This window comes from Phycodurus eques, chromosome 14, assembly GCF_024500275.1.
Source record: "Phycodurus eques isolate BA_2022a chromosome 14, UOR_Pequ_1.1, whole genome shotgun sequence".
Classification (NCBI taxonomy): Eukaryota; Metazoa; Chordata; class Actinopteri; order Syngnathiformes; family Syngnathidae; genus Phycodurus; species Phycodurus eques.
In genome coordinates, this window is record NC_084538.1 from 13,504,035 (window position 1) to 13,530,493 (window position 26,459).

A 26,459-nucleotide genomic window follows, 5' to 3' on the forward strand; every position below is an offset into this window, starting at 1 on the left:
CGTTATTTTAGCTGTGTGCTGTGTCATTGTCTTGTTGGAAGGTGAACCTTCGGCCCAGTCTGAGGTCCTGAGCACTCTGGAGAAGATATATATATATATATATACATATATATATATATATTTACATATACAACAAAATAATGCATTCACACATTCAGTCAAGGGTTTCTATGGCGATATAACATGGATGCCGGGCAGCTTTGGAGTATGTTCGTGGGGCTGTCAGAGTCGAATGAAGCTCCCCTGCCTGTTGCAGCTCCATAGTCGGTCGGTGTCAGCGCGGCAGGGCACATAAATGTTTGATTGCAGTTTTCTGTCAACAACTAATTTACTAATCAATCTCTTGTACCAAAACTTGCAAAACAGCCCATTTTTCACATACACACTGCATAGTGTGTTTGTGCTATCAGAGAGATTATAAACAGGTGCGCCACAGCAGGCATTGTAGCTTGGCTGGTTGAGAGTGTGAAATGCTGGAGAATATTTCCCCTGTTCCACTACACCCTTTCACATACTGGCAGGTGTCGCTGCAACTTAAACATCTTGCTGGGCATCCAACGACAATCACGGCCCTTAATCCCCCCCCCCCCCCCCCCCCCCCGGAATAAACCCCCCACCCCACCCATTGTCTCACGACCTTCCCCTTTTCAACATAGTGCAGCTTTATCACCTTCAACAGAAAGCTGTGATGTTGCAGTTTTTCCAAAATAATATATAATACATATAAAACAAACTATATTTACTTGAAGGATTGGTTTTAGTGTGTTTAAGAAAGTCAAAATGGCTTTTGTACCTGTATGATTCAATTATTCTGTATGCTGCCTTCAGAGGAAAGAGTTTGGATACCTCTGCTCAGACCAAACGACTAGCCCGTAAACAAGCACAGTGCAACTCAGCTTCCGGCAAGCAAATGTCGTGGCTAGCCATGTTTCCCCCCCCCCCGCCCCCAAATAGTGTGGTACAAACACAATTTCCTGCTTCATTTAAAAAGCCTCTCGAGGGACTCTTCCTATGGAGCCAGAGGGCACGCTGCACACAACCGCATTTATACATATCTACATATCCATACTGCACACGTGTTACACAAATATGACATGTGTAATTATCCTTTGTAATACCTCATGAATTAAGAGCACCCGGGCTGAGCCCCCAAATCTGTGCATATAAGTCCCATCAGCTGCCATTTTCATGTCAGGCGGGCAGGGCAAGGTAATGACATTGCACTCACTTGCAGTCATTAGCCCCGCTTAATGCTGGGAGTTAACGCAAATTAAGTGAAGTTAAGTACATGCATTAGAGGAGCTTGTTTCGGAGAGCTTTGCCCTTTTTGCCGCCTGGAACTGCGAGCTGCATGCTTGTACCGTCTACACAGGCCAGCAAAAACAAGCACACGAGTCAAACACAATCATTCTGCGACGTTGGGTGACTTCCAAATTGATCTAATTAAAAAATTCCAGAATTATATAAAGTCGGAAAATGGCTGGTGACCAGTGCAGGGTGTAACCCGTCTCCTTGCTCAAAGGCAGCGGGGAGAGGCTCCAGCTCGCCCACACAATAGAAAAGTGAATTAACATATTCAACTTTTCAACTTTAACTGTACAGACAAGGTTTGACCTAATATTTTAACATTGAATTGAACAAGGAGAGTTTAAATAAAATGAACTTAAAGTAAAAACAACTCCTTCTTTGAAGTGGAAACAAGGAAGTGTTTAAAAAGTGATACTGTCACCTAATGGCATTTTTGTAGGTACTGCTGGAACTATCAAGTACATAAATAATCTTCAACTACAGTATGTGGTCGTTTCACCGGTATGAACTGTTTAAGTAAGTGTATGCTCAACATTGTGTCTGGTTGAAGGAAAAGGGTATATTGTACTGAGCTGACAGAGCCATTACTTCCATTTGTGGTTCTCTGTTTATGATCACACATTTCTCTTTGCCATTCCCCCCAAAATACAAAAAACTAAAGAAGAAGAAAAATACATTTGTAGTTCTGAGATGGGCAACGTAGGGTTGGCGGACCACATACAGCACGTTCTGTTGTTTACTGTGGAAGAAGAAGAATTTACAATATGAAGAGTCCTGTGATATTTGTTGCATTTATTTAGACTTGAGCGATTGAAACTTTAGATTTTTTTCCCCCAGAATATTTTTGGTTGAATTGTACCAGTATTTTGGAAGTTCCACTATATTAACTACGAAAAATATTGATACAGACCAACTGATTAACTACTGTCTGTCATGTAAAATCAATTGAACCATGAAGGAGGTCCAAAGACACGAGTTGAGACTCCTTAAATTCATTAAAGACTTTAAATTGTCCATGGGCATGAATGTGAGCGTGAATGGTTATCTATATGTACCCTGAGACTGGCTGTCGTCCACGCATGGATGGGCATATCTGTCTTTGGTGTTTGTGTTAAGTACTGCGCTACTGGACACAAGTTAAAGGGATGCAGGGAAATGTATAATCCTGTGTGCAACAGAAGTAACATCCTAAAAGGGCGAATGGACAAGGTCACTGGTTCATTTCCAGTTACATCCCACGAGATTTGCTGACATTGCGCGTTTGTGTGTGTGTGTGTGTTTGTGCCGAAAAGAGGCTAACATGATGAAACCGACAATCTCTGAAATCCATTTGGACCCCGCTCAAGATTACATCTTTATCTGATTGCAGATTATTGTCCACAGAGAGGTGTGCTAAAGATGGATTATCCACTTGTTGGGGACGCATCTGACCCGATGGATGCAAGCGTGCCAACCTCTAGCCCCTTTACATCTGTGGCGGGCGGGTCCCTCCCCCGACTTGTTTGGGATAACAGCAAAAGTGACACCAAAAACCTCTCATCCTCAGATTACCATGGTTAGTGATTCACGTGTGGTCAGAAAATAAAGTCAGTCATTAGAAATGCATTTAAAAGGGATGTACTGCATGTGCCTCTAAAGCAGGCTAATTGTCTACAGGGGTTCTTTGCATGAGTTTATGTCTGTTCCGTAACACAGTCTGGACACACGATGTGGTATGCTTTGAATTACAAACTATTCATTTTCTTCTCCAGAGTTGTCTCTTCCTTCTGATGCTAGTTGACCTTAATTTCATCTGTCAAAAGAAATGTGACTTCACAATATTGAAGGATTTTTCAAAGATATTTTCTGGCAAATTCTAATCATTTTTCCTGATTTTGAATGTTGCCATAGGTTTGCACCTCATTGTAAATCTTCTGTATGGACATTCATGAAGGCATCTCTTGATTGTAGATTATGAGAATGATGCACCAGCCTTCTCCACAGTGTTCTTATAGATGTTTAATGTGGTTTCCTCACCACTGCTGTATTGTACCAAATGTACCAAACTTGTGCTTTGGCCTGACCTAAGACCTAGCTTTTTGCTGTCTTATTATGCCTTATTTCTTTCAGCCTCCTTCACTCACACTGAGAGCTCCACAGGCTTCATATTTTTATCTCAAGGCAAACTGCAAAAAGGCAACTTCATACCTGTGATCAATTACCTTTATCTGCTTCATTTGTCTTGAACCACCTTTCCAGTTAATATCTGTATTATCCAGCTCTTGTACTACTAACTGGAGGTACACTGATGTATGTCCTAAATGGTAAATGGAGTGTTTTTGTGAAGCGTCTGAAAATAAAGGTAAAACTTGACCCTTTGGTCACATCATCATTGTTTATTTTACATTCATTGCGGTGGTATATAAAGGCAAAATCATAAGATATCTGCTCTAAATTCTCTATGATGAGGCTAGATCTATTGAAAACAGATTGCATCCCAATATTTATAAAAAAAACAACCAAAAAAAAACATTTGGAGAATTGAATCAAGTTGGTAATTTGTTCCTGTACCGTAGAAGTGTTGTTCTCATTTCCCATGGGGAAGAGGACACGGGGCTATCGAGTTGTTTTTTGCTTTTCGGGACTGTCTGGAGGTCACCTCGGCATGTAAATTTGAAGGATTTTTCTCTGTGGACTTCTTGTCTGTGATTGGGGAAAAAAATAGCGTCGCATTCAGTGAATCAAAACCTAACAAGCTCACATAAAGTTCAATTATGGAGGAAAAAAAAAACAACTCACACTTGGAGGTGTACTGAACTTGAGGTTCATCCTTGTTACTTGGGAGCATGTCGTGTCCGTGAATGAGGCTCTGTAGTCCAGTCATGCTCATTCCTTTGACAGGCATGTAGGTCATCAGTCCAGGCAGGTTCGTTTCAAGGCCGGAAACTCCACAGCACTCCTCACATTGCTTGAAAGAAATATCAAAAAAAGAATCAGTCAGGCGAGCAAGCTAAAGGGAAATTCTAAACGCAGAGAGTTCAATCTTAAGGGCTCAGTCACAGATAAGGGCCTCTCTATGAAACCTAACTGCTTGTGTTTCTCCACTATTGTCACCATGGTGTGTCCACTTCAGCCACACTCTGGGCACAGGATTGGTGATTCGATTGCTTGTTGTTCCACATATTAGAGAATCCTAATGGTGGGGGACAGTCATTACTACTCATTAGTGGCAACGTTGAAATTAAAATAAAAGCAAATGCAGGAGCAACTCAGATGGCATTTATTGGGGGGGGGGGGGTGGAGTTGGGGGTCGGGAGTTGCCCTAATGAGAGAACACAGGATCCCGTCCGTCTCTGTCATTTCAACATGTCCGATTAGCGGCCAGAGGGGTCGCGTTGACCTGGCTAATAGGGAGTAAATCCACTGGTGCATTATCGGCCAGGCACATTTCATCTAATCAGCAGGATGATGCCAGCAGGCTTAGGCTGCTTTTAATTCAGGGCTACGGGAGAATTACTGCACTAGCCACTCCACTCATTACATAGACAGCCATTCGCTAAGATGGAGAGCGTTTGATCTCTGCTTTTCCCTTATTTGTTTGTGTGCGCGCGATGCTGGACTAAGTTTTGTATGATAAGGCCCTTTAGGATTGCAAAATTGTGGACATTTATAGACTATATGTGAATTTACTAGAATTGAATTGAGTCAACTGAAAACAGTACATAATTACTGTACTGCATCGTTAAAGTAAAAACAACCACATTTAATGAACATGCAATTGTATGTGCAAAGCTAATCGCGAATAGAAGCCATCTCCACATACGAGTCCATGGCATCCATTTTACCTGTTAGTCTGTGCATGGAGATGGTTTGTAACATGCTGTAAATCTATACACATTTAATTTGAGTTCATTTGAGAGACTGTTTATGTGCCGCTGTGCTGCTGTTCTGGTTAGCAAGGGAGTTTCAATGGGCTCTGCAGTTCACCATTTTTTGCCCGAGTGTGAATGATAGCATACATGAATGGTGGCTCTTAAGTTACCACCTGTTATTGTTATTTGTTATTTTTGTTGTTAATTGCCATCAATTGCAAGCTTTGCCCAACTTTCCGAGGCTAAGATTGCCATATAAAGTTTCTAAACCGACACTAAAATGTGAGATGACACATGAAGAACCTTTGAATTTAAAGTAGAGAGACTGAGCTGAAAAGCGCATGAAAGCCATTGCACATGTGTACAAATGCCGGTGTGTGTGTGCGTGTGCGCTTCTATGCACTTATTCGTGACGTGTGCAGTCCTCACTGTTGCGTCTGTAATTTCAGCTCTGGTTCTCTCCTCCATGGTAACGGTCATGCCATCCAGGACCTGCAGCTGAGACAGACTGCGCATCACTGCAGGCCTGTGAAGAGAGTTGCGAGCCACCTGAAAGGAAGAAGTCACAAAGCAACCAATAAGAAATGACTCGGACTCAAACTGTCTTTTGGAACGTACAGTCAACCCCCGCTATTCATGGGTGATAGGGACCGGGCCAGAACACGACTAGCGGAAATCTGTGGGTAGTTGACGCCCATTATAATTGCATTTAATTAAAATGATTATTATTATTATTTTTTTTTTAAACAGCCAAAAATTCTTGAGTAAGCGGGGATAAACTGCCAATAAGCGTTTTGGGGGTTGTTGTCGTCCCCACCCGAACCAGAAAAATAAATGAAAAATAACAAAAAGAAAAAAGAAAGCACATTTAAACAATTGGGGGGGAAAAAAAAAAATGAATGAGCAGATAGGTGAATCCACAGGTGGCGAATCGCGAGCATGCAGGGGTCCGCTCTAATTTGCGATGCTCTGGTGAGTGCCAAAATATCCTGCTTGTACACTCACACAACTTTATGTTCCTGCAGGCCACTGCTGCATTTAAACTCTTGAGTGTGTGCCAGTGAAAGTCCAGAAGCGAGGGGACACATTTTGGCACGGGAACACGGGCAAAGCAGTGATCTCATGTGGTCAACAGCAGGACGTATCATCTCAAGGGTGGTTGTTGGCCTCTACCCCTTGGCAGGATTAACCCCCTATGGGAAGAGAAGGGGGAGATGGGATCCAGAGGGGGCGAGGCTGCCACAGCTGAGCGTGGCCCCGCGGCCTCCTACATCATCCGTGGGCCACAGAACGGACACGCTCTGCTCACGCCTGATCCACGAGCTCCAGATGGGTGATGTAAGTGGGCCAACAGCACTCGCCATTTGGTCAACGGATTTGTCTGTGATGCCGGCCAGTTTGAGGCACAGCGGACGGCCCATCATGTAATCGCTGAATTTGGAAGCGTAGAGCAACACTGGGTCAGTGTTGTGGATTGTCACAGTCAGAACGTGAGCCTGAAAACATGCTTTTGATCGTGTTGTTTACCAGGGAAAGCATTTAAGAGCTGCAATGTTGGAAGCGTCAATTGTGAGGGATGACAGAAGAGGAGTATCAATAAAAGTGCCATTGTTGTTTGGTGGTTTGCCATGAGATTTTCTACTTTAAATGGGTGCCTTGGCGCAATAAAGTTTGGGAAATACCGCCCTATAAAATAAGATCCAAAAAAGGCAGAAACAAAACAATCATTTACAAATAAAGGCTGTTCCAAATAATTAACATCATTTTGTATTGTAATAATGAAGCCAATACTCATTCAAATGATCTCCAATTGTAACAAGATATGTACAAATTAAGTTTAACGCTAAACGTAACTCTAATGTTAGTGCGATGTTTTTCTTTTTTCCCAGGTGAAGAATGCCTATCACGAGCAATGAAAAGGCATTCTCTGTGTTGGAATTTGCCCAAACACATATTCAATTAAAAAAAGACCTCAATTGCAAAGCACATTTAGACATCGCACAACCGATTCAAAGAGGAAGCCCAAAAGGGAAATGTGCATCATGTAACAGGCAGTGTGCCTATTGAACACTGGTGTTATAAAATCTATATCCATCTGAATATGTCGTTGAAATTTCCACATGAATCAGAATGAATTCCGTTGGCCTCCGAAGGACATGCAGTTACTCCAATAGTCATATTTCGAATTGTCAATGTTTTTAGAACACCCAGAGTGTATATTATTGAATGACTATAACTACGTATCCTGTATTGGCAGAGGGGTAGGCGTGCACAGCAGCATCGGTAGCATTTTGTTTCACATGTGAGAAACCCCCGTCAGCGTGATGTGCGAATATATCTTTCTACATCTGCTTGTGTACCCAATAAACTGTCCCAGTGATTAGTACTTCACTGTAACATATGGACTAAGTGGACGAACTCACCGGATTGCCAACAACAGAAAGTTCCGTCAGCGAGGGAAGAACCTCAAGTTTATCAAGCTCTGAGATGTCCTACAAATGTGGGAAAAAACGAAGATTACTTTGTGTCTTTTGGTTTTATTCCTGCGGACCTTGCGGCCACCGCCTTCCGATTACAGCTGGATGGGTTTGGGATAATAAAGACATATGTGTCGGCGCTGAAACCTTTCATGATTTTTGGTGCAGGCAGGATAGAAGCAACTGATGGGAGAGATTACACGTTTAATCGCATGAGAGTTTGGGCACGCAACAGAGCAATGGGAAGGGAGGGGGAGGTTTTCCATGGTTTGCCCGCTTGATGGTTGGGTTTGGCTAGAATTCAGAGACGCCCCCACGGCCAGGACTCGTGTGCTGGAAAAACTGCCATACTTTACATCTTAATTAAATACATGAAAGTAAGAGGGATTGGCAGACTAAAGTGTGCAAATCACTCCCCCTCGGTGAGGAGGAGATGCAGACTGAGAAGCTGATTACCGTACATGTTTCACTGATTGTCCCCTCTGTCTTCTTACACACTGCCCTGACCTTCAATCACACTTTAATGCTAACCCTCACATTGCATAATGAGTCGTGATTACTATGCTTTATGTACAACTTGACCGTATGCAGAAAAAAAATGCCTTCTATTCGCCCCCTTGTCCATATCAACCAATCATTAACAGCTAATCAAAATCTCACTAGCACCGGAATTCTCAGTTCAGGGTCGCAGGGGGATGGAGACTATACCAGCTAACTTCAGGCGAAAAATGTGGATGACACCATCAACTGCTTGCCAGTCAATCAAAGGGCATATACAGTGTAGAGACAGAGAAACAGATAATAATTCATACTCACATTAACATGCTCACTGAGTGGGAGGCTAAATCATACCTGAAGCTTGTTCATGGCGAGGTAAAGCTTGCGGAGCTCAATGAGCGGATAGAGATGGTTCAGCTCCCGGATGCGATTCTCTGTAAGGTGCAGTTCCAGCAGGACATTCTGGGAAATGAAAGAGTTCTCGTACAGGGCCCTTATCCGGTTCCTGTCTAACACCAACTCCCTGAGCTGATGGAGACCCTCCAAACCTTCCACCTGGCTGATCTCGTTCCCTGGAAGAGGTGGGAAGAACAGCTTTCGGACACTATTTCCAAGGATCAATGTTAACCACTATACATCAATGCAATTTAATACCTTAAAACTGCGCTAGATTGCATATTTACAGTCGTGTGAAAAAGTGATTATCCCTTTCCTGATTTCTTATTTTTTTTGCATGCTGGTCACAGATTTAAATATCAGTCAAAGACAACACAGGTAAACACAAAATGCAGTTTTTAAATGAAGGTTTTTATTATGAAGGGAGAAAAAAAAACTTACATGGTCCTGTGTGAAAAAGTGATTGCCCCCTCTGTTAAAACCTAACTGTGGTTTATCATATCTGAGTTCAATTTCTCTAGCCACACCCAGGCCTGAGATCGCCACGCTTGTTCTCAATCAAGAAATCACTTAAATAGGACCTGCCTGACAAAGTGAAGTAGACCAAAAGATCCTCAAAAGCTAGACATCATACTGAGATGATTCATTCAGGAACAAATAAGAAAGAACGTAATTGAGATCTATCATTGTGGAAAAGGTTATAAAGCCATTTCTAAAGCTTTGGGACTCCAGCAAACTACAGTGGGAGCCATTATCCACAAATGGCGAAAACAGAAAAATGGTCAACCTTCCCAGGAGTGGCCGGCCGAGCAGAATTACCCCAAGAGTGCAGCGACGACTCATCCAACAGGTCACAAAAGACCCCACAACAACATCCAAAGAACTGCAGGCCTTACTTGCCTCAGTTAAGGTTAGTGTTCATGACCCCACCATAATAAGGAGACATGGCAAAAATGGCCTGCGTGGCAGAGTTGCGAGACAAAAACCACTAGTGTGCAAAAAGAACATTAAGGCTCATATCAATTTTGCCAGAAGACATCCTGATGATCCCCAAGATCTTTGAGAAAATACTCTGTGGTCTGATGAGACAAAAGCTGAACTTTCTGGAAAGTGTGTCCCATTACATCTGGCGTAAAATTAACACCGAATTTCAGAAAAAGAACATCATACCAACAGTAAAACGTGGTGGTGGTAGTGTGATGGTCTGGGGCTGTTTTGCTGCTTCAGGACCTGGAAGACTGTCATAAATGGAATCATGAATTCTGCTGTATCCCAAAAACTCCTGAAGGAGAATGTCCAGTCGTCAGGTTTATGACCTCAAGCTGAAACAAACTCGGGTTCTGCAGCAGGACAATGATCATTTAAAAACATTTCAACATTTAAGTAGGAAAAAATAAGAAATCAGGAAGGGGGCAAGCACTTTTTCACACCACTGCATATGAGTATATATTACTGCTGTGGGTCAACATTTTTGCAGGCACTCAGATTTTGTGTCTCACAAATTGTGCTACTCAATGTGTGTGTTTCCCCATCAATCCATCCAGTTACCTGGAGTACCTGCCCTGTCCGCATTAAGACCGCAGGTGAGCTGGCTTGGTGAGAGGTGGGGTAGACCCTGGGCCAGTTGCCAGTCAATCACAGTGCACATACAGACAGACAACCAATCACATTCACGCAATGAACTTAACATGCACGTATTTGAAAAGTTGGGAGAACCCAGAGTACTCAGTAAAAAACCCACACATTGGTTTGATTGATGATTCAATTGTAATGTGTTACAAATAAGTTAAAAGAGAAATTGTATCTATGTTTGAAAACAGTTATAAATAATTCAGTGCTCATGCATTGTTTTTAAAAGTTAAATACAACTGAACTGTACTCAACAAATCTACAACATTGGATTAAAAAAAGTTTAAACCACTGTAACATAATGCAGAGTTTGGGCATTTTATTCAGTGATTCTGTCTCTACCACTAGAGGGAGCCCATATACCACTAGTGGTATGCACACCACACTGAGAATCACTGACAGGGGTAAACAATAAGAATTCTGGTGATTGTTGTTTAACTGTGTCTTGAAGCAACCGGCAGAGGTGCTGCTGATACATTTAAAACTAGTTTGCTGTCTATAGAAGGACAACATAACATGGAGATGTAGGCCAGTCATGTAGGCCTACATCTCCAATACGCAACATTATTCTGGCACCAGTCCCATAATCAAAGTAGTCAAATGGCCACCGCTAGTAAATACATGCATATACAGTATATAAAAATAAGGTACTAAAAAACTCGAGTGTACGGTGGACAGGCAACGTGGCCTCTGTGGCACCAATCAGCCTGATGGAGCGCTTCTCAATGAAAGTCTATCAAAAGCTGTTGTAAAGAAAGTCACTGCGGCTCTTTTGTTCTCGCCACACCGTGCGCCTGGCTTTGAGTTTACCGCTTCAGTGTTTATCTTGTCAAAGGCGGGAGCCAGTGCACTTTTACCTACCTTGAAGGAAGAGCGTCTTAAGATTGGTGAGCCTGCTGAGCTCCAGATTGGCCATATTGGAGATGCCATTGTAACTTAAATGCAGCACCTCCAGGCTGCTCATCAGAGGCTCCAGGATGATGGCCGGCGCAAGGGGCCTGCAAAAAGGAAAGAGGCTTTTGTAAGTGTTGGCGTTAAATATACACCTCTCTTCCGCCTGCTGAATTATTTCACCAAAAGAACAGAATGAAATTGCCTCAAGAAAAATCACAGTAGGTAGAATGTTGTGACTTTTTTACACAACACCTCCTCACAATAAAACATGTAAACCCCTTCCCAGTGACAAACAGATTGTACAAAGGATTTTCGTTAGAAAGACTAAACACATTTTTTTAGATGAAAAAAAAAGAAAAGTGCTGATAGGCTAGTGTAGACTGTATTTCATTGAAGTTCATATTTTCAGCTGAAGTACGGGCACGACTGAGTACAAATATTAACGATTTGCTGGTAGGTGCTGCCCCCTAACGGTTATAAAGGGCAACAAAATGTGTTATGTTTTAATAAATATATGCGCGGGTTTAAAGATTACAAAACAATTGAGGGTCCCTAACTTTTGCACACGGTTCTCTTTTGAACTTACCTTTAATATGTTTGATATTTTAAATTGTTCTCATTTTTATTGGACATTGCCTCACAGTCAGATCTTACCTGCTCCCTTTGGATAAACTTTGTTGCCCGTAGCCACTGGAGTGCACTTTATTGTGTAACATCTGTCTGTTTGTTAGAAATGTCTTCTGCCTCGGGAGGATGGACTCGACGCGGTTATAGTTTAAACACAAGACCTGTAATTAAGGAAAATCATTTTTCATTTTGGCCTCGATTCAAGAAGTTGTCATTCATCTCATTGCTCTTGCTTGTACTTTGACATTAGGAAGGTGGATTAGGCCTGAAAAGCAGGTGAGGTTGTTGTGGTCTAAGTTGATACTGTGTAGGTTGAAGAACACGTCTGTTGGAGACAGGTCCACACTCCTGTTGGGGAAAAAATATATATATTTTTTCGTATCAAGGTTCAGGTACTGGAAATGCAGCTGATTTGAAAAGACCACCTGATGGAGCAGGAGTGCAGCGTGAGGTAGGTGATGCTAGCGTAGTTTGAATGGCCCAATTTTTCTGCTACCAAGTCTGGTGTGAGTCGTCCTCCAAACATAGCCTTCGCATTTTCATATTCAGCTGGATCCTGGGGGGGACGGGGGACAATGCACTTGATGACAATCATGTCACCGCCTCCACTCTCTGCCGTCATTTATGTTGGCACGTACGACTGCACGTCCATCCAGGGCCTTCAGAGACGGCAGGTGGAACACCACATAAATACGATAGTTCTTGAAGTTCTCTGATAACGGATTCCCAAACAAATCCAAGATGATAAGGCTTTCCAACACCTAATAACAGAAAGTAAATGGTTCTTAGAAGATTCTTATTTTGTGTGTGGGGGGGGGGGGGGGAAGCATTCTAATGTCCACATAATTGGGAACGAGGGAGGTGGGGAGTGAGAGGCACAAGACTATGTGTACATTTCAAATAAACAAAGAGGATGATGAATCCACAGAGAAAACTACAATAAGAGTCTGTGCTCACTTGTATTGTATTGAAGTGCCCAAGATGACAAAAAGTCATTTTAAAGTCATTTCACTTTAACTGAATATACTGTACATGGGTCAGGTCCAATCAAAGCAGCACAAAATCATATGATATATGTATAATATAATTGCATCAAATGGAAGTATTTATCTGTGTATTTAATAGCTTTAAGAAAAAAAGGTATTTAATTTTGTTGTTTATGTTCATGTGTGACTATTTGTTGACCAACATGTATTTGAATTGAGAACATCTAAAATACAAATGAATAATAACAAACCTTTTAATTAATTACTTGTCTTAATTGAGTCCCAACACTGTTTACTTTACAGTATCTCTATCATCTTAATCATTTGAATTACATTTAGTGAACATAAAATGACAAAGTAAATGACTTGCATATATGAAAACTCACTTTAGGTGTTCCTGTTTACCATCTCTATGGCCAAAAAGAATATATATAGGATTGATTTCATTACTGTACTGTAAAGTGTCTATTTGTGATTTGTTTTGGTCTCATTACTTTTAGCAATACAGTACTGTGACAATACCATAATTGTCATCATTTTGTTCAGGCCAATCATGACACGAGATTTGTAATGCCTGAAGTTATGACACAGCTTTTGTATTGAATCTGAGTAGATACTGTACGTGGTATGGGTGTTCAAATAACAAGTTCACCTTGAGATAGTAGATATCTCTCGACACAGAAATTTGATTGTTGCCAGCGTAGAGCTCCATAAGAGCGTGGCATTTGTGGACGCCATCCAGGGAAGTGATGAGATTGTTCTCCACAGACAGAAAGATCAAGTTGTGTAGCTGGTCGAGGACAGAGGCGTCCAGACTGGACAGCTGATTACCATCCATGCTGAGTTTGTTCAAACTCTGCAGATTTGAGAGACCTAATGAATGAAAAGACATAGGAGAATGCAATTCTGTACTATTGCGAAGTAGGAAGTATTGTTTATCATGAAATCCACGGTATGACTGACCGTTGAATGTGCCGATGTTGTTGTTATTGAGGGAGAGCTCTTCCAGACTAGAGCAGCAGTCTAGCCCTTCAACTTCGCAGATGTAATTATTATTAAATGAAGCCCAGCGCAGGTTGACAAGGGCCTGCAGATGGCTCATCTGACAAATCTTCTGGTTGTCAAGGTTCAGAGAGGTTATCTGTTCAAAATTCAGCCGCCATATGCACTTGAAGAATGAATGCATGGAAAACTGAGGATTTCAATAACTGATTGGACTGACCTTGGAGGCCCAGTCTGGCTGCAGGTCTTGGCTGAGGTCACTGGGTGGCGGGATGAGGTCAGAGAGGAGCTGAGTTGTTGACATCAGGCTGAGACTACGAGGGTGTTCGTTTTTGGTATGTGAGCAAACAATAATAATTTCCTGCCAGCACAAAAACAATGTATTGTTATTATTATTATTAAATGCAACTTAATCAATAAAATCAAATACAACTGTTTATAACTGGGCACGGTGCACGACTGGTTAGCACATCTGCCTCACACTTCTGAGGACCGGGGTTCAAATCCGGCCTCGCCTGTGTGGAGTTTGCACGCTCTCCTCGTGCCTGGGTGGGTTTTCTCCAGGTACTCCGGTTTCCTCCCACATCCCCAAAACATGCGTGCTAGGTAAATTGAAGACTCTAAATTGCCCGTAGGTGTGAATGTGAGTGCGAATGGTTGTTTGTTTCCATGTGCCCTGCGATTGGCTGGCGACCAGTTCTGGGTGTACCCTGCCTCTCGCCCAGTCACCTGGCATAGGTGCCAGCACAGCCGCGAACCTAGTAAGGATAAGCGGTAAGCGGGATGGATGTTTAGAACTGTTTCAAATGTGGGTGTTTGCAGTACTACTGTGCACATTAGAATCACATGCACAATTATCTACCACAAGAGCTTTATTGAATGGTCTAAATGTCTACTAGATATAATAATGCTCAGTTTTGATTGCCACTATCAGTACCAATATACAATGTTTGTTTATACAATTTAGTTTCTCACCAAAATATTTGCAATACCTCTCTTTATAGTGATTACAGTTTGACATGATGGCAAACTAATACAAAGACAATGATATCTTCTTTGACAGTTCGTACCTGTTTTGAATTCATCAACCTGTTAGCTTATTTTTACTTTATAGCCAAAATAAATGTGAGCAACCTTGGAACGCAATCTCCTCAGCAATAAAGTAAAAAAAGTTAAATCAAGTGGTCATTAGTTTTGCATGTGTACGATTTTATAATATTCGATTGACGGAATTCTGGATGAGCGTGTACTTTCTTGTAGCTATTCCCCAAACTGTTCACTCATTCAATTACCATGTAGAGTTGTTGGAAACTTTTCATGGAAATGAAGAGAAATAAACTTCGTCGAATTTGCAAATTTAGCAAATTTCCAAACACCAACCTTGAATGTTTTTCAAAAAAGCAACTAGCTGAACCTTGGCAAAAAACAACAACAACAACAACAAAACATTTTAAGCAGATTTAGGTGACTTTCTAGGATGTATGTTAATAGTTGCTCAATGATATAACTTGGAAATAAACTACTTGAAGAACTATTCACAAATAAACCAAATTTCAAACAAATGTCTCATTAAGTCCCTTGGAACGTATCAAATTTGGACGATTTCCCACGTTCCCCAGCTCATGGAAGGTTTCTAGAAACTTGGTTGCAAATGTTGAAATGTGTCGAAGGTATCATACATTGGAGTCAGTCACTGAGAAGCATTTTTATCCCCAAAATATTAACCTGGTTGATAATGGTTCGAGTAGTCTTGCGAACAGCATCCGCAACTTCTTCCTCTGTAACCAGTGTGTTGTCCAGTTTTGTGAGAGTCGTCACAAAACTCAGGATGGTCATTCGGACTTCCTCTGGCTGACAGAAACAAAGCAATATTCACTATGCACAGTTGTAAAACTTTTATTATAATGAATATATTAGTGGACGCACCTTTTTCCATGGGTTGTGTTGTGTTTCCAGTATTTGCAGAGCAGGTGTGTGTATTTGGAGCACAGTGGAATCTTTGCTGACGTTGGTCAACTTGTTCCAGCTAACGTCAAGATGCTTGAGCTCTTTTAAGCCCTGCAGACTTTCAAGGCTCACAAGCTGGTTGAAGCTGGCATCTAAAATCTCAAGACTGGGCTGGTAAGGTAGACAAAATTAGAATAGAATTCAAAATGAACGAAAGCTCAAAGCATTCACGCTTGGCGTTCAAACGGCACTTGATTGTGACTTGTTTGATTCAATACCATGTGAGCGATGTCACTGAGGCTGGTGAGCTCATTGAAGCTGAGGGTGAGATGGCGCAGAGCCGTGAGGGACGAAATCTCCTTTAGGCTGCTCAGATTGTTGTTGTGAAGGTTCAGCACCTGAAGAGTCAACATATAGTCAACAACAGCTCAGAGTGAAGGTATGTACTTCATTTGAAAAATAAATCTTACAGTGATGTCACTAAGGACACTGGCACCGGACACATTTAGGAGAACTTCCGTATTCAAATTGAACAACTTGGGCTGCGGGTCCAGTGTCGGCTCCATGTCGACAGCTTCTTTGTCCGGTGAGGTGTCATAGGTCGGAGGGTCGAGGACATCCACGCAGTCGTCTAGTGAGGTACGCTGTTCACTGCCCTTTGAAAGGCACACTGAATCCAGGTGATGGCCATCCTGAAATATTGGTTACCATTTGATTTGTTAAAATTTCAACAGATAGTGATTGAGCTTTCCCCCCCCCCCCCCCCCCCCCCCAACACATTTGAACTACAACAATTAAGCACATGAAAACATGCCCCTCAAGCTGCTCCTTAAATTACTGGATGGTGAAATACAGTACAGGGGGCTTCGGTCCTAATACACGACATTTGGCAGAAAAATATGTCGTCAAAAGGCATGCACAATTATCGTCGCAATTACTGTTTTGCATTTGATTGTTTTACATACAAATGTTTACTGTAATTACGACATTTGGAGGGTGCGAACAGCATGCAATGAACCCGTTTCCACGGCAGCGCAAGAATACACTCAACGACTTACTGCAGTAGCGCAGGTAGGCAACTCTTTGCGACTGTTACCGCCAACAGGAACCGAACACAGTGGTGAATCATATGGACAAAGGTATTGGGACACCTGGGAGATGAAAACTTGCTTGGTTGCCCCTTGCCGCTGTAACAGCTACCACTCTTCCTTAGTGTGTGGCTGTGAGAATTGATGCCTATTTGTGAGGTTCAAGGGCACTGATTTGCTCACAATCTCTGTTCTAGTTCATCCCAAACGTGTTTGATTGGGTTGAGTTCTTCCACACTAAACTATTCCGAGCATGCCTTTATGGTCCTGGCTTTGTGTACTGTCATGCTGGAACAGAAAAGGGCCTTTCCCTAAATTGTTGGACGCGTACAATAGTCCAAAATGTTTTGATAAAATAGAGTCAGAGGGAACTTAAGTGTGAAGACCAACCCCTGATTGAACATTTCATAATTAGAAGGCGCACAGTATCTCCATTCTACAGATTACAGGATCTGACAGGGGAAAAAAAACACAAATGCGAATCCAGCCACTTACTCCGGTGAGATATTCAAAACAAATCATGTACTCGGGCAAGACGAGGTCATTGTCAAAGACAAACCACTGCCTTCCTTTGGGAATGGTAGTGTATACTCCATCTAGACAAAAAACAAACAAACATGCGCACGCTCAATTCAAAAAATCTTGACTTAAATGTATTCTCACATAAAGTACGTGATGTACCTCGATGCTTGGTGTGCACACTGCGGTATACAGAGCAAGCGCGGGGATATGTTCTTCTGTGCACCAGTTCTCCCTCTCTGATTGGCACACTCTGGCCCAGAAACACCTTGGAAACGATCATTCTGCCTACAGGGTAAACAGGAAGCATTTACCCATAGTTACTTACAGCCAAGATGATTGCATTTGATAAATTCTGAACCAAATTCACACACCGGATATGAAAGGGATTGTATCTGTTCTTCTCTTGGAACACGCTTGCTCAGCATGGCGCAGTAAATATTCAATTCTTGGCTGTTCGCTCACAATCAGGCTGTTGGACAAAGGCACTGCTGCTTCTTTTCCGAGGGCCTGGTTTGAAGGAAAAACACGAAGAATTTTGGCCTGTTATATCCATCCATTCTCAATGCTGCTCATCTCGTTCGGGGTCGCGGGGCACTGGAGCCTATCCCAGCTGACTTGGACACCGAACTGGTCGTCGCCAGTCAGTCGCACGGCACTTATAGACGCAGGCAACCACTCGCACTCGCATTCATACCTTCACTGAGTGGGAACTGAACCCACGCACCTCGACACCATCGGTGACGGCCTCTTATAATATTTTTGTCTTTAATCTGACTGGAAATTTCTGATTAAAAAGTAAAATGCACAGCACCTTATATTCTTTTGCTGATTTGAAGCCTTCCTCTACGATGCTCAACACGTCCTCATCTTTTTGGTGCGAGTCGCTAACGTGGAACAAGTGCTCAAGCAGCCTCTTATAATTCCTGTGTGAAATTCTTGCATTAAACAATATGCGTATAAAAAGAAAACAGGTTTGCTTTTAATCGAGTGGCGGTTGACTTGCTGTGCCAAGGTGACTGAATCCTCCCTGGCCAGCAGAGTATGAAGTTTGTCCTTAAAGCGAAGCCTCAGCCCGCTATTGTGGATGCGGACAACTCTGTTGATCCTGATGCCAGTGATGCCGTGACTCATGTAGTCCGCGAGAGAAAAGCGAGAGAGCAGGAGGTCACGACAGGAAGTGAACCTGTTCAAGATACGACATTTTACAAGCTCGGTAACGCGGGGGCACGCATGTGGGATGGCGCAACAACAGAAACGTATAGTACCATGGGTCTGTGGCGCTGCCTTCCTCCAGGCGAATATTTCCAAAACTGTGGAGCTCTGTCGACATAAAGTGCACTGTGTCCTCCATCATTTGTGTGGCTTGGCCCAGATGGTGTTGATGCCAGCTTTCTATTCTGAAGAAAGAAAAAGCGTGACAATTGTTTCACTTTAAACACATAACACAGTATGGGAGAAAATCTACCAAGGTCTACATCTTGTCGATTATAAATATAACCACACAAACTAACTCATGCAGCCTCCTGGTCCAAATAGCCAGTCTCTGCTGTAGTACTTCAATCTTTCTCAGTATTTGCTCGGCAGAGGGGTCACAGCTGTCACCTTTCGTGCTTAAATCTTCCGTCGTGTGACTGTATGCATCGTCGAAAGACTTCTTACAAAGAGAACGTTCAAGCTGGGGATGCAACACAAGGATTACAAGTCAATAACCTAGTCTTATGACATCCTTGAAGCGGTTTCTGAAGGCGTACCTACATTTTTTAAGGTGTAATTGAGTGACCGAATGCTTTCCTTAGGTGACTCCAAGGAGGCGTTTTTCTTCTTGAGAAGGTGAAGCACAGTCTCTGTCAGATTCCTCCGAGCGGTGCGTGCACGCATGTTGTAAAACATCATCTTCTTCATTACAGTGGACTAAAAGAAAGCGCATGTCACCCCGGAGGCCTTAAAATACAAGCATGAAAATACGCAGCACACAATCCTTGACCCAAAGCTTGGAAAAAAAGCCATCGTTAATTTAAATTAAAATGATCATTTGCCCACGTCGCTCATCATGTAAATCAACTCGAGGGCAGCAGTTGCTAAAGATTTTCCTAACATAGAAGCAACCTCAAAGTAATAGTCAGCATTTACGTTTAATTGAGAGACGGACTAGTTTGAATTGGACATCTTACTACCTCAGCGACTTCGTTGATTTGCGTGCTTGAGACGTCGTAGGTGTCGAGAAACAAGAGCAAGGGCAAGTGGTACATCACGTGTGTGGCATAGTTACACAGGCGACACACTGGGTTCGGGGTGGTCGTGAAGTCACTCAGCGCCAGATCTCTCAGTTGGGACAGACAGGTCAGACACGTCAGCTCCTGAGACGACAACACCGCACACACACACGTTTGTTCTACTCAATCATTTGGAGCACAACAATTTTATTACTCACGAAAAAAGAAAAAGTGAACTGACAAAAACAATGTTGTCGAAAGTAAGAATGACAAATGGGCTGTTAAATCTTCTGGTGAGTCTCCTTTAGGTGCAGTATTTCCCTACTAGATGGCCCAGTTTTGTTTCAAATCTGTATTTTATAGTATCTCCAAAAAGTCAAAAATTATAGATATTCTCTCAGTCAAGGCTGCTTCAATATTCCAATCAGGTCATCTCAAACTGTGGTGGGTGCAAGATTCAAAGTCAAACTGCGGTCTGGGATCAGATTACATATTTACACAGTTTCCCCACTTTTACAAAATAAAAAGGTTGAAAATTGGTATAAGGCGAAAGCGCATAAGGCGTTGTGCAAAAGGGGATATTGGCAATCTTTCAAAAAAAGAAAAAAAAATACAGTACCTCAACTACTACCTCAACAAAGTAAGCTACTGTGGATATAATTCTACACACCCCTGTTCAAATCCCAGGTTTTTGTGACAAAACAAAATAAGTCCAAAATGGTCTTTTTTTTTTTTTTTTTTTTTTTTTAAATCCACCATGGTACCTGTAACCTGTTGACTCAATGGGGAAGAAAGAAATGTTGATGAGAAGGGTAGTAAGAATAAACAACTGAGGTAATTTGGTTGCATAAGTGTGTACAGCCTCTTATAACTGGGAATGTAGCCATGTTCAGAATTAACCAATCACATTCAAGCTCATGTTAAACGGGAGTCAGCAAACACCTGCCACCATTTAAAGCGCCTCTGATTAACCCCAAATGTTCAGCATGTTGTAGTAGGCTTTTCCTGACATTTGATTTGCCTTCTAGCAGAAGCCTGAAGGTTTTGTGCTTAAAGTGACTGGAACTGTTCTTAATTTCCTCCACGTTGACTAAGGCCCCAGGAAAAACAGCATCCGAGCATGATGCTGCCAGCAACATGCTTCACTTGTAGGAATTGTCTTCTTTTTATGCGGAGCAGTGTTGCATTTGCGCCAAACGATACCTTTTGGTATTATGGTCAAAAAGCTCTACTGTGGTTTCTCAAGCGAGAGCGCATTTCCCAACATATATTTCAAATTTGTATTTTTTTTCTTTGTAAGATAAGTCTTCCAGCGTGCCACCTACCACATAGCCAAGACATACTATACGAAGAAGACAGTAGATTGTTGTCGCGTGCTTAACTGCCAGTACTTGCCAAAAATTCCCGCATTTGCAACTTATAACATCCATCCGTTTGCTGTTGTATTTCAATTCATCTCATATCCTGTTCATGATTACGAGGTGCTGGAGCCTGTCCCAGCTGACAGACTACACGCTAGAGTGGTCGCTAGTTGATCGCAGGGCACATATAGAGACACACAAAGTCAAAGTAGCTCCCCTACAAGTAGTAGAAGTTACTAGGAACGTTCAGAACAGCGCAAAATTGTCCAATATGAATGAATAGTATTCAAAATGATGAATGATTTGAAGACAGAAGATTCAACAAACAAAAACTCACTTTAACCCACAATTTCACCTGCGTGTGAATAATTTTGGCCTGCATAAACTTTTTTCAGAACAAACATTGGTATGACCCAAACAAATGTCATATTTTATCTTCAATAAATCTATTAAACCCTGAGCCTAAAAGCAACATTTCTGTATGTCTTCCTGTCAAAACATCTTATGCAGACTATCAAGGTGATTATTATTTTTTTAAACAGACGTCCGACAGAAATAAGTTGACAATCAAAGAAGTCAAATGGATTCTTCTCAACAACAACAAAACATCTTAAACATGCGCATACCAAGAACACAAGCAGTTGACCAGATTCTTTTTCAAGAGTAAGAATTTTAATAACGTTTCCGTCATCTCACCTTGAAGGAGCTGATCTTGTTGCCGGACAGATTGAAGGTGTGAAGGTTGACGTTGTTAACAAGGCTGTCCCCTTAAAGGTATTACAAAAAAATGCTTATGTATTTGATTTCCCCCCAAATAATGCAAAGGACAGAAAATAGCTTACCGATCTTTTGGATATTATTGTTAGCAAGGTTTAGTTCTTGCAGGTTCTGAAGAGTCTCCAAGCCCTTTAAGATAGCGAAAAATGTTATTTCATCGAGATAAAAATCACGATTAAAAAAATGACTTGTATCAATATTAGACGTTCTGCAAACCTGTATCTGAGATATGTAATTATTGTTGAGCCACAGGACTTCCATGCTGACGAGCAATTTTAAATTCTTTATTTCACTGATTTTATTATCATACAAGTAGAGTTTCTTTAGGCCAGGACAATGGTGCAGTCCAGATATTTTCTGTAAAAAGGACAACGAGGACAACGATGCAGCAGCAGATTACGGCGGAGTAACATTTATTTTTCCGTCAAGTATTAGAATGTCAACTCACTTACAGTCAGCTTACACTCGACGACCCAGAGCTCTTGGAGTAAGGGACAGCTTTCCAGTCCCTCGATGCGCTTTATGCCCTGGCCCACTATTTGAAGCTGCCGGAGCCTTGGGAAGAAGGAAAGGCCAACCATCTGAGGAAAACCACTCAAGATGACCTCCAGGGAGGTGACACTGGGCCCCTCTTCAGCGAGGTCATCATAGGAGAGTCCATTGGCCATGCACTGTTGAGGAATGGAGCGTATGCTTACTGGCCACAACATTAAGGACACCTGCACAATCCAATACGAGAGTTCAATCGAACGGTCTGCTGTTTTCAAAATGCTCTTTATCGGTTGATACTACGACTGGTCATGTTAACATTTAACAACTTGTATTTATATAGCGCCTAATAGACAAAAAAGAGATTCAATTTGCATGGATCCCATTTCCGTACTGTGTCACAGTGTTTCCTGACCTTTATTGAGTGAAGGCATCCATTTGACTTTCAAAACATCTCAAGGCACATCACTATCCAAAAATGTCACGCAAATTTTGAATACGGAAATAATGATAATCTCGTCCCAATTTACTTACAAATGTACTTACTCGATGTGAAATCTGGGCCTGTTTAGTTGAACACAAAGCTGATATACCATCAAGAAGCCGTGACTTACTTTCTTGCATGAATGGGAACAGGTTGATACCGTACACATGTAGGTTTATTGAACTTTTTGTGTGCATATTTGGCATCTATACCTTAAACAAAATGGTACATACGCAGGCATCTAAAACATGAAACAACTGTAAGCCTACGTTTGGCCCACCCTGTAGAAACAGACAACAATTCACACCACCACTGAGTGGGAAGCGCACCAAAGTCAGGTGAGATTTCCACTACACCGTCAGTGACAATATTTTGTCATGAATCATTTTGGCACAAATCAAGTGAAAATGCAGAACTTCCCACGGCACCCCTAATGATCTGTCCGTGGCGCTAAGCCTGTTGGGAATTATCACATCAGATTATGTAGATGCATTTACAATGGCTCATGAACAACATTTTGAAGCACTACTTTATTATACTGACCAGCTCTCTGACCACATCCTCATCACTGCATGGCTTTTCATTATTTTGTCCCGCACCTTTCTGCCCAGAAGTTGACTGCATCTGATAATGCAATGTTAATAAATAATGCAAGTTCACTTGTTAGTACAATGCAACACAAAACAATTCCCATCTAAAAATGACTTCTGCTATAAGGGATTTGATACTAACATTCCAAATCATTTATTCCACTCCAATTCAGTTGTGGATATACTACATAACACATTCTAACTAATGAATGCATCTGATCTTATGTAATAATATTGAGAATAAAATCCTGTTTGTATAGTTTATAAAACGTTATCAGGTTACTAAAAGTCTCTGTGGCCATCCAGTTAAACCTAACAGTGGCGATTGAAGCCAATGTAACTGCACCAAGCGTCCTAACACAAACTTTAGATTACTTAGCCGTCTGGCGTCAAACATCATCAAAAGATGGTCGCTCGTCGGCTGCCTCTATTTACCAACGCATCGTTCCCAATGAACAAATAGGCGATTCCACTTATATCATCTCCTCCCGTGGCCGGGGGCCGTTGCGCCGGGTGGGCTCGAGTGGATGAATTCACGCAGGCGTCACAAGCAATACGTGCCGACACGTCACTGAAACGTGCTCACGGTTCCCATGGCAACGAGAGGGGGAAAAAAAAGAAAAGGAAAGAAAATGACATTACGTCATCGTTGCAGCACCCGAAGAGTGGCGTCACAATGAAGCCCACCGCGCGAGTTTGGTGCCTGGATAAGTTTGCCTTCACAAACGTCACGCACAGTTGGACTAATATCAAGAGTCCAGTAATATTTGTTGCAATAACTGCGCAGTTCAAATGTATCTATTCAGTTGAAATTGTATTTTTTTTTATTTTTTTTGAATGTGTATAATTCATTTTGAAATAAAGTACAAATAGATTTAGATAGATCGATAGATATATTTTTGGAATTTAAAACTGTTTTCGTTTGTAGACAATCTTTTCAAGACTGTGGTTGTAGTTTTCAGTGGTGTGACGCTGTACCGAGTCAGACTTGGACTTTGAATAATTTGCTTTTCCAAAACTGCATTACCAATACTGGGAGTTCAGTATCTTGCTCAATTTGACAGCGGTGAGCTGTCAGGGCCAGCAAGAAGCCTTCTCTGTTGACGTCAACACTATCAGAAGCATTGACCTCCATTGACGACCTCAATTCTAATATTTGTTTCATGAAATTGTCTTACTTTATTACCTGTGCGTTTTCTTCATTTTAAAGCCTTGTCTTGGCTGCACTGCTTCCAGTATTGCATGTGGATGTTCGATCATTTCTCCAGTCAGTCTTCCGCCTTTATGTGTTACTCGATGTCAATCTCATCTGCCCAGGGCATTCAGAATCAGTAGCGCTGGCCAATGTAACTTAAATGATGTTAGCAACGGGACCGTTTCATAAATCAATCCGATTTCAAATTTATCCTCACAGGGCCAGCCGGGGGCAGCAAGCTGGATCTCAACAATATCAGCCTTTTTCCGTCCTCTGATTAGTTGGTCAGAGCAAAACCTGTTACAACAGACTTCGACAAGCAAAACACATCCGTAGCAAGCATCTGGTGAGTGTGTAATGCATTTTCATATCCTTGTTTGTTGTTTTATTTGATGAACATTGATACTGAACTGCACAGTTACATGCTGTTACATTATGTTGTAGTATAGTATTGACCGTTTCTATAATTGCGACATTGATAATTCATTAAGTCGGGGTACGTCCACAGCAAAGGCCCAGGTACAAAACGAAACGCCTGCCACTGGTCCCTGGTGGGGATCGAACCCACAATCCTCATCGGGAGGTCCAATTGGAAGCAAGCAACACAGGCTTTTACATGATTCAGCCATGAACCGCAAGGCCCACATCGCATGTAGCACTCAACACCTCTCAGAATTCTCCAAATGAGCCGAGATGCCAAACCAGCGGCGGGCTGTGCCTTTAGTTGGAACATATCCGACCGACTTAGTCACTCTCTTAATACCGCCACTATCACATCACAACTACAGAAAGCATCAATATTATGCACAAATGCAATATGACAGCATGCAGCGGCGTCAGAAGCAATATTGATCTAATAATATGACAAAGAAAACAATTACGTACAAGAAATAATAGTCAACAAAGATTATCAAAGGGGAAGTCAAGCTACAAATGTTTTAAAAAGGAAACCTAGAATTAAAACAATAAATCAAATGAAACTGTTCCAGGTTTGGTCATGAGACGTACGCAACGTTTGCGGGAAAGTTGTGACGGCAATTTTCGGCCGCCGGCAGATGGTGAGATTGTCCAAAATTGTTCCAGAAAGATATCACAACATTGCCTTATGTTATTCCACATTGGAATAGGTTTGTGGATGATGTGCCATGGAAAAAAGGTCTGGCTGCTACCGAGTAAATATCTAATTACGAACAAAGTTAGAGAAACATCTTTTAAGCTTATCCCTCAATTCTACCCAGCTAAATGTTATATAAACAAGATATTGATGTGAACTGCAGCTTTTCTAATGAATAGCCTGACAGAGTTGTCCACATGTTTTGGTACTGTCCATATGTTAATCTTTTTTGGCAAAAAAACTATATGATTTTATTCACAATAATGTTGAAAGGAAGATCGTACTTGCTTGGAAGAATATATTGTTTGGCCTCTTTGAAGATAATAATACAAATTAAAAAAGGAAATTTTCAATTGAGTACTCTAACAAACAAAAAGCTCTGAAAACAATTGAATCTTGCATTGCTTTTAATGTATTTATATGAATACACGTGCCCCTAGCATGCTATATAACTAGATGTTAGCTCTTTTTTTTAATTTATGTATTTATTTTCTGTTCCTTGTCCTTTCTGTGTTCATCTTGAATAATGCTACTTCTGTTGATCACTATTCAAGACTTGTTCTGGTTAAATGTTTGGAGCTGTGAATTTGTGTTGTAGACAGTCATCTATTATAATAAAGTTTGCAACAACAAAAAAATGCTGGGAATAAATTAATTCACAATGCAAATATTAGCATGTAAATGTATGTCAGTGCTAAGGTCTTGCTGCCTTTGACGGCTCATCACTATAAAAACGATCATCACTTTGATTTTTTTTAGCTGTATACCAAAATGTGTAATTAAAGCTAACACAACCCCAATAAATACAACACAAAGTTGTACGTATTAATCTAAAACCACACAACAACGTTCGACAGGAAGAACCGCATGGCAGTTGCGTACCTTTAGCCCAGCAAAACTTTGATCGTCCTGCTCACTTGTGTCATGTTTGGTTGCTAGGGAGCCATTTTGAAAGATGTCGTACACCAATGAGCCATGCGAGGGCGCCACACGACTTGAACGAGTTTCCCA

At 41.7% G+C, this 26,459-nt stretch overlaps 1 protein-coding gene across 6 annotated transcripts; it reads right to left on the reverse strand.

Moving 5' to 3' along the window:
• lrrc9 (leucine rich repeat containing 9) lies at positions 1 to 26,379 on the reverse strand. 6 transcript variants are annotated; one of them, XM_061696193.1, is made up of 32 exons: positions 23,093 to 23,281; positions 22,029 to 22,247; positions 21,793 to 21,933; positions 21,642 to 21,705; positions 21,496 to 21,566; positions 19,400 to 19,582; positions 18,981 to 19,136; positions 18,737 to 18,900; positions 18,491 to 18,622; positions 18,229 to 18,408; positions 18,037 to 18,148; positions 17,597 to 17,732; positions 17,385 to 17,510; positions 17,199 to 17,299; positions 16,086 to 16,307; positions 15,894 to 16,013; positions 15,595 to 15,786; positions 15,394 to 15,519; positions 13,889 to 14,029; positions 13,630 to 13,807; positions 13,319 to 13,539; positions 12,319 to 12,441; positions 12,106 to 12,236; positions 11,920 to 12,028; positions 11,708 to 11,841; positions 11,021 to 11,157; positions 8,489 to 8,706; positions 7,583 to 7,651; positions 5,589 to 5,708; positions 4,087 to 4,255; positions 3,859 to 3,990; positions 1 to 76 (listed from the first exon to the last, which is right to left on the reverse strand). In XM_061696193.1, exons 1-31 carry the CDS (start codon positions 23,171 to 23,173, stop codon positions 3,875 to 3,877), a joined length of 4,392 nt encoding a protein of 1,463 aa, XP_061552177.1. In that variant the 5' UTR covers positions 23,174 to 23,281; the 3' UTR covers positions 1 to 76; positions 3,859 to 3,874. The 6 variants fall into 6 exon arrangements, with proteins under 6 accessions (XP_061552177.1, XP_061552176.1, XP_061552175.1 ...); XM_061696192.1 differs by lacking the exon at positions 1 to 76 and adding an exon at positions 26,331 to 26,379 and having other exon boundaries at positions 3,706 to 3,990; positions 23,093 to 23,173; XM_061696191.1 differs by lacking the exon at positions 1 to 76 and adding an exon at positions 23,575 to 23,718 and having other exon boundaries at positions 3,706 to 3,990; positions 23,093 to 23,173.
• Between the last annotated feature and the right edge of the window lie 80 nt (positions 26,380 to 26,459).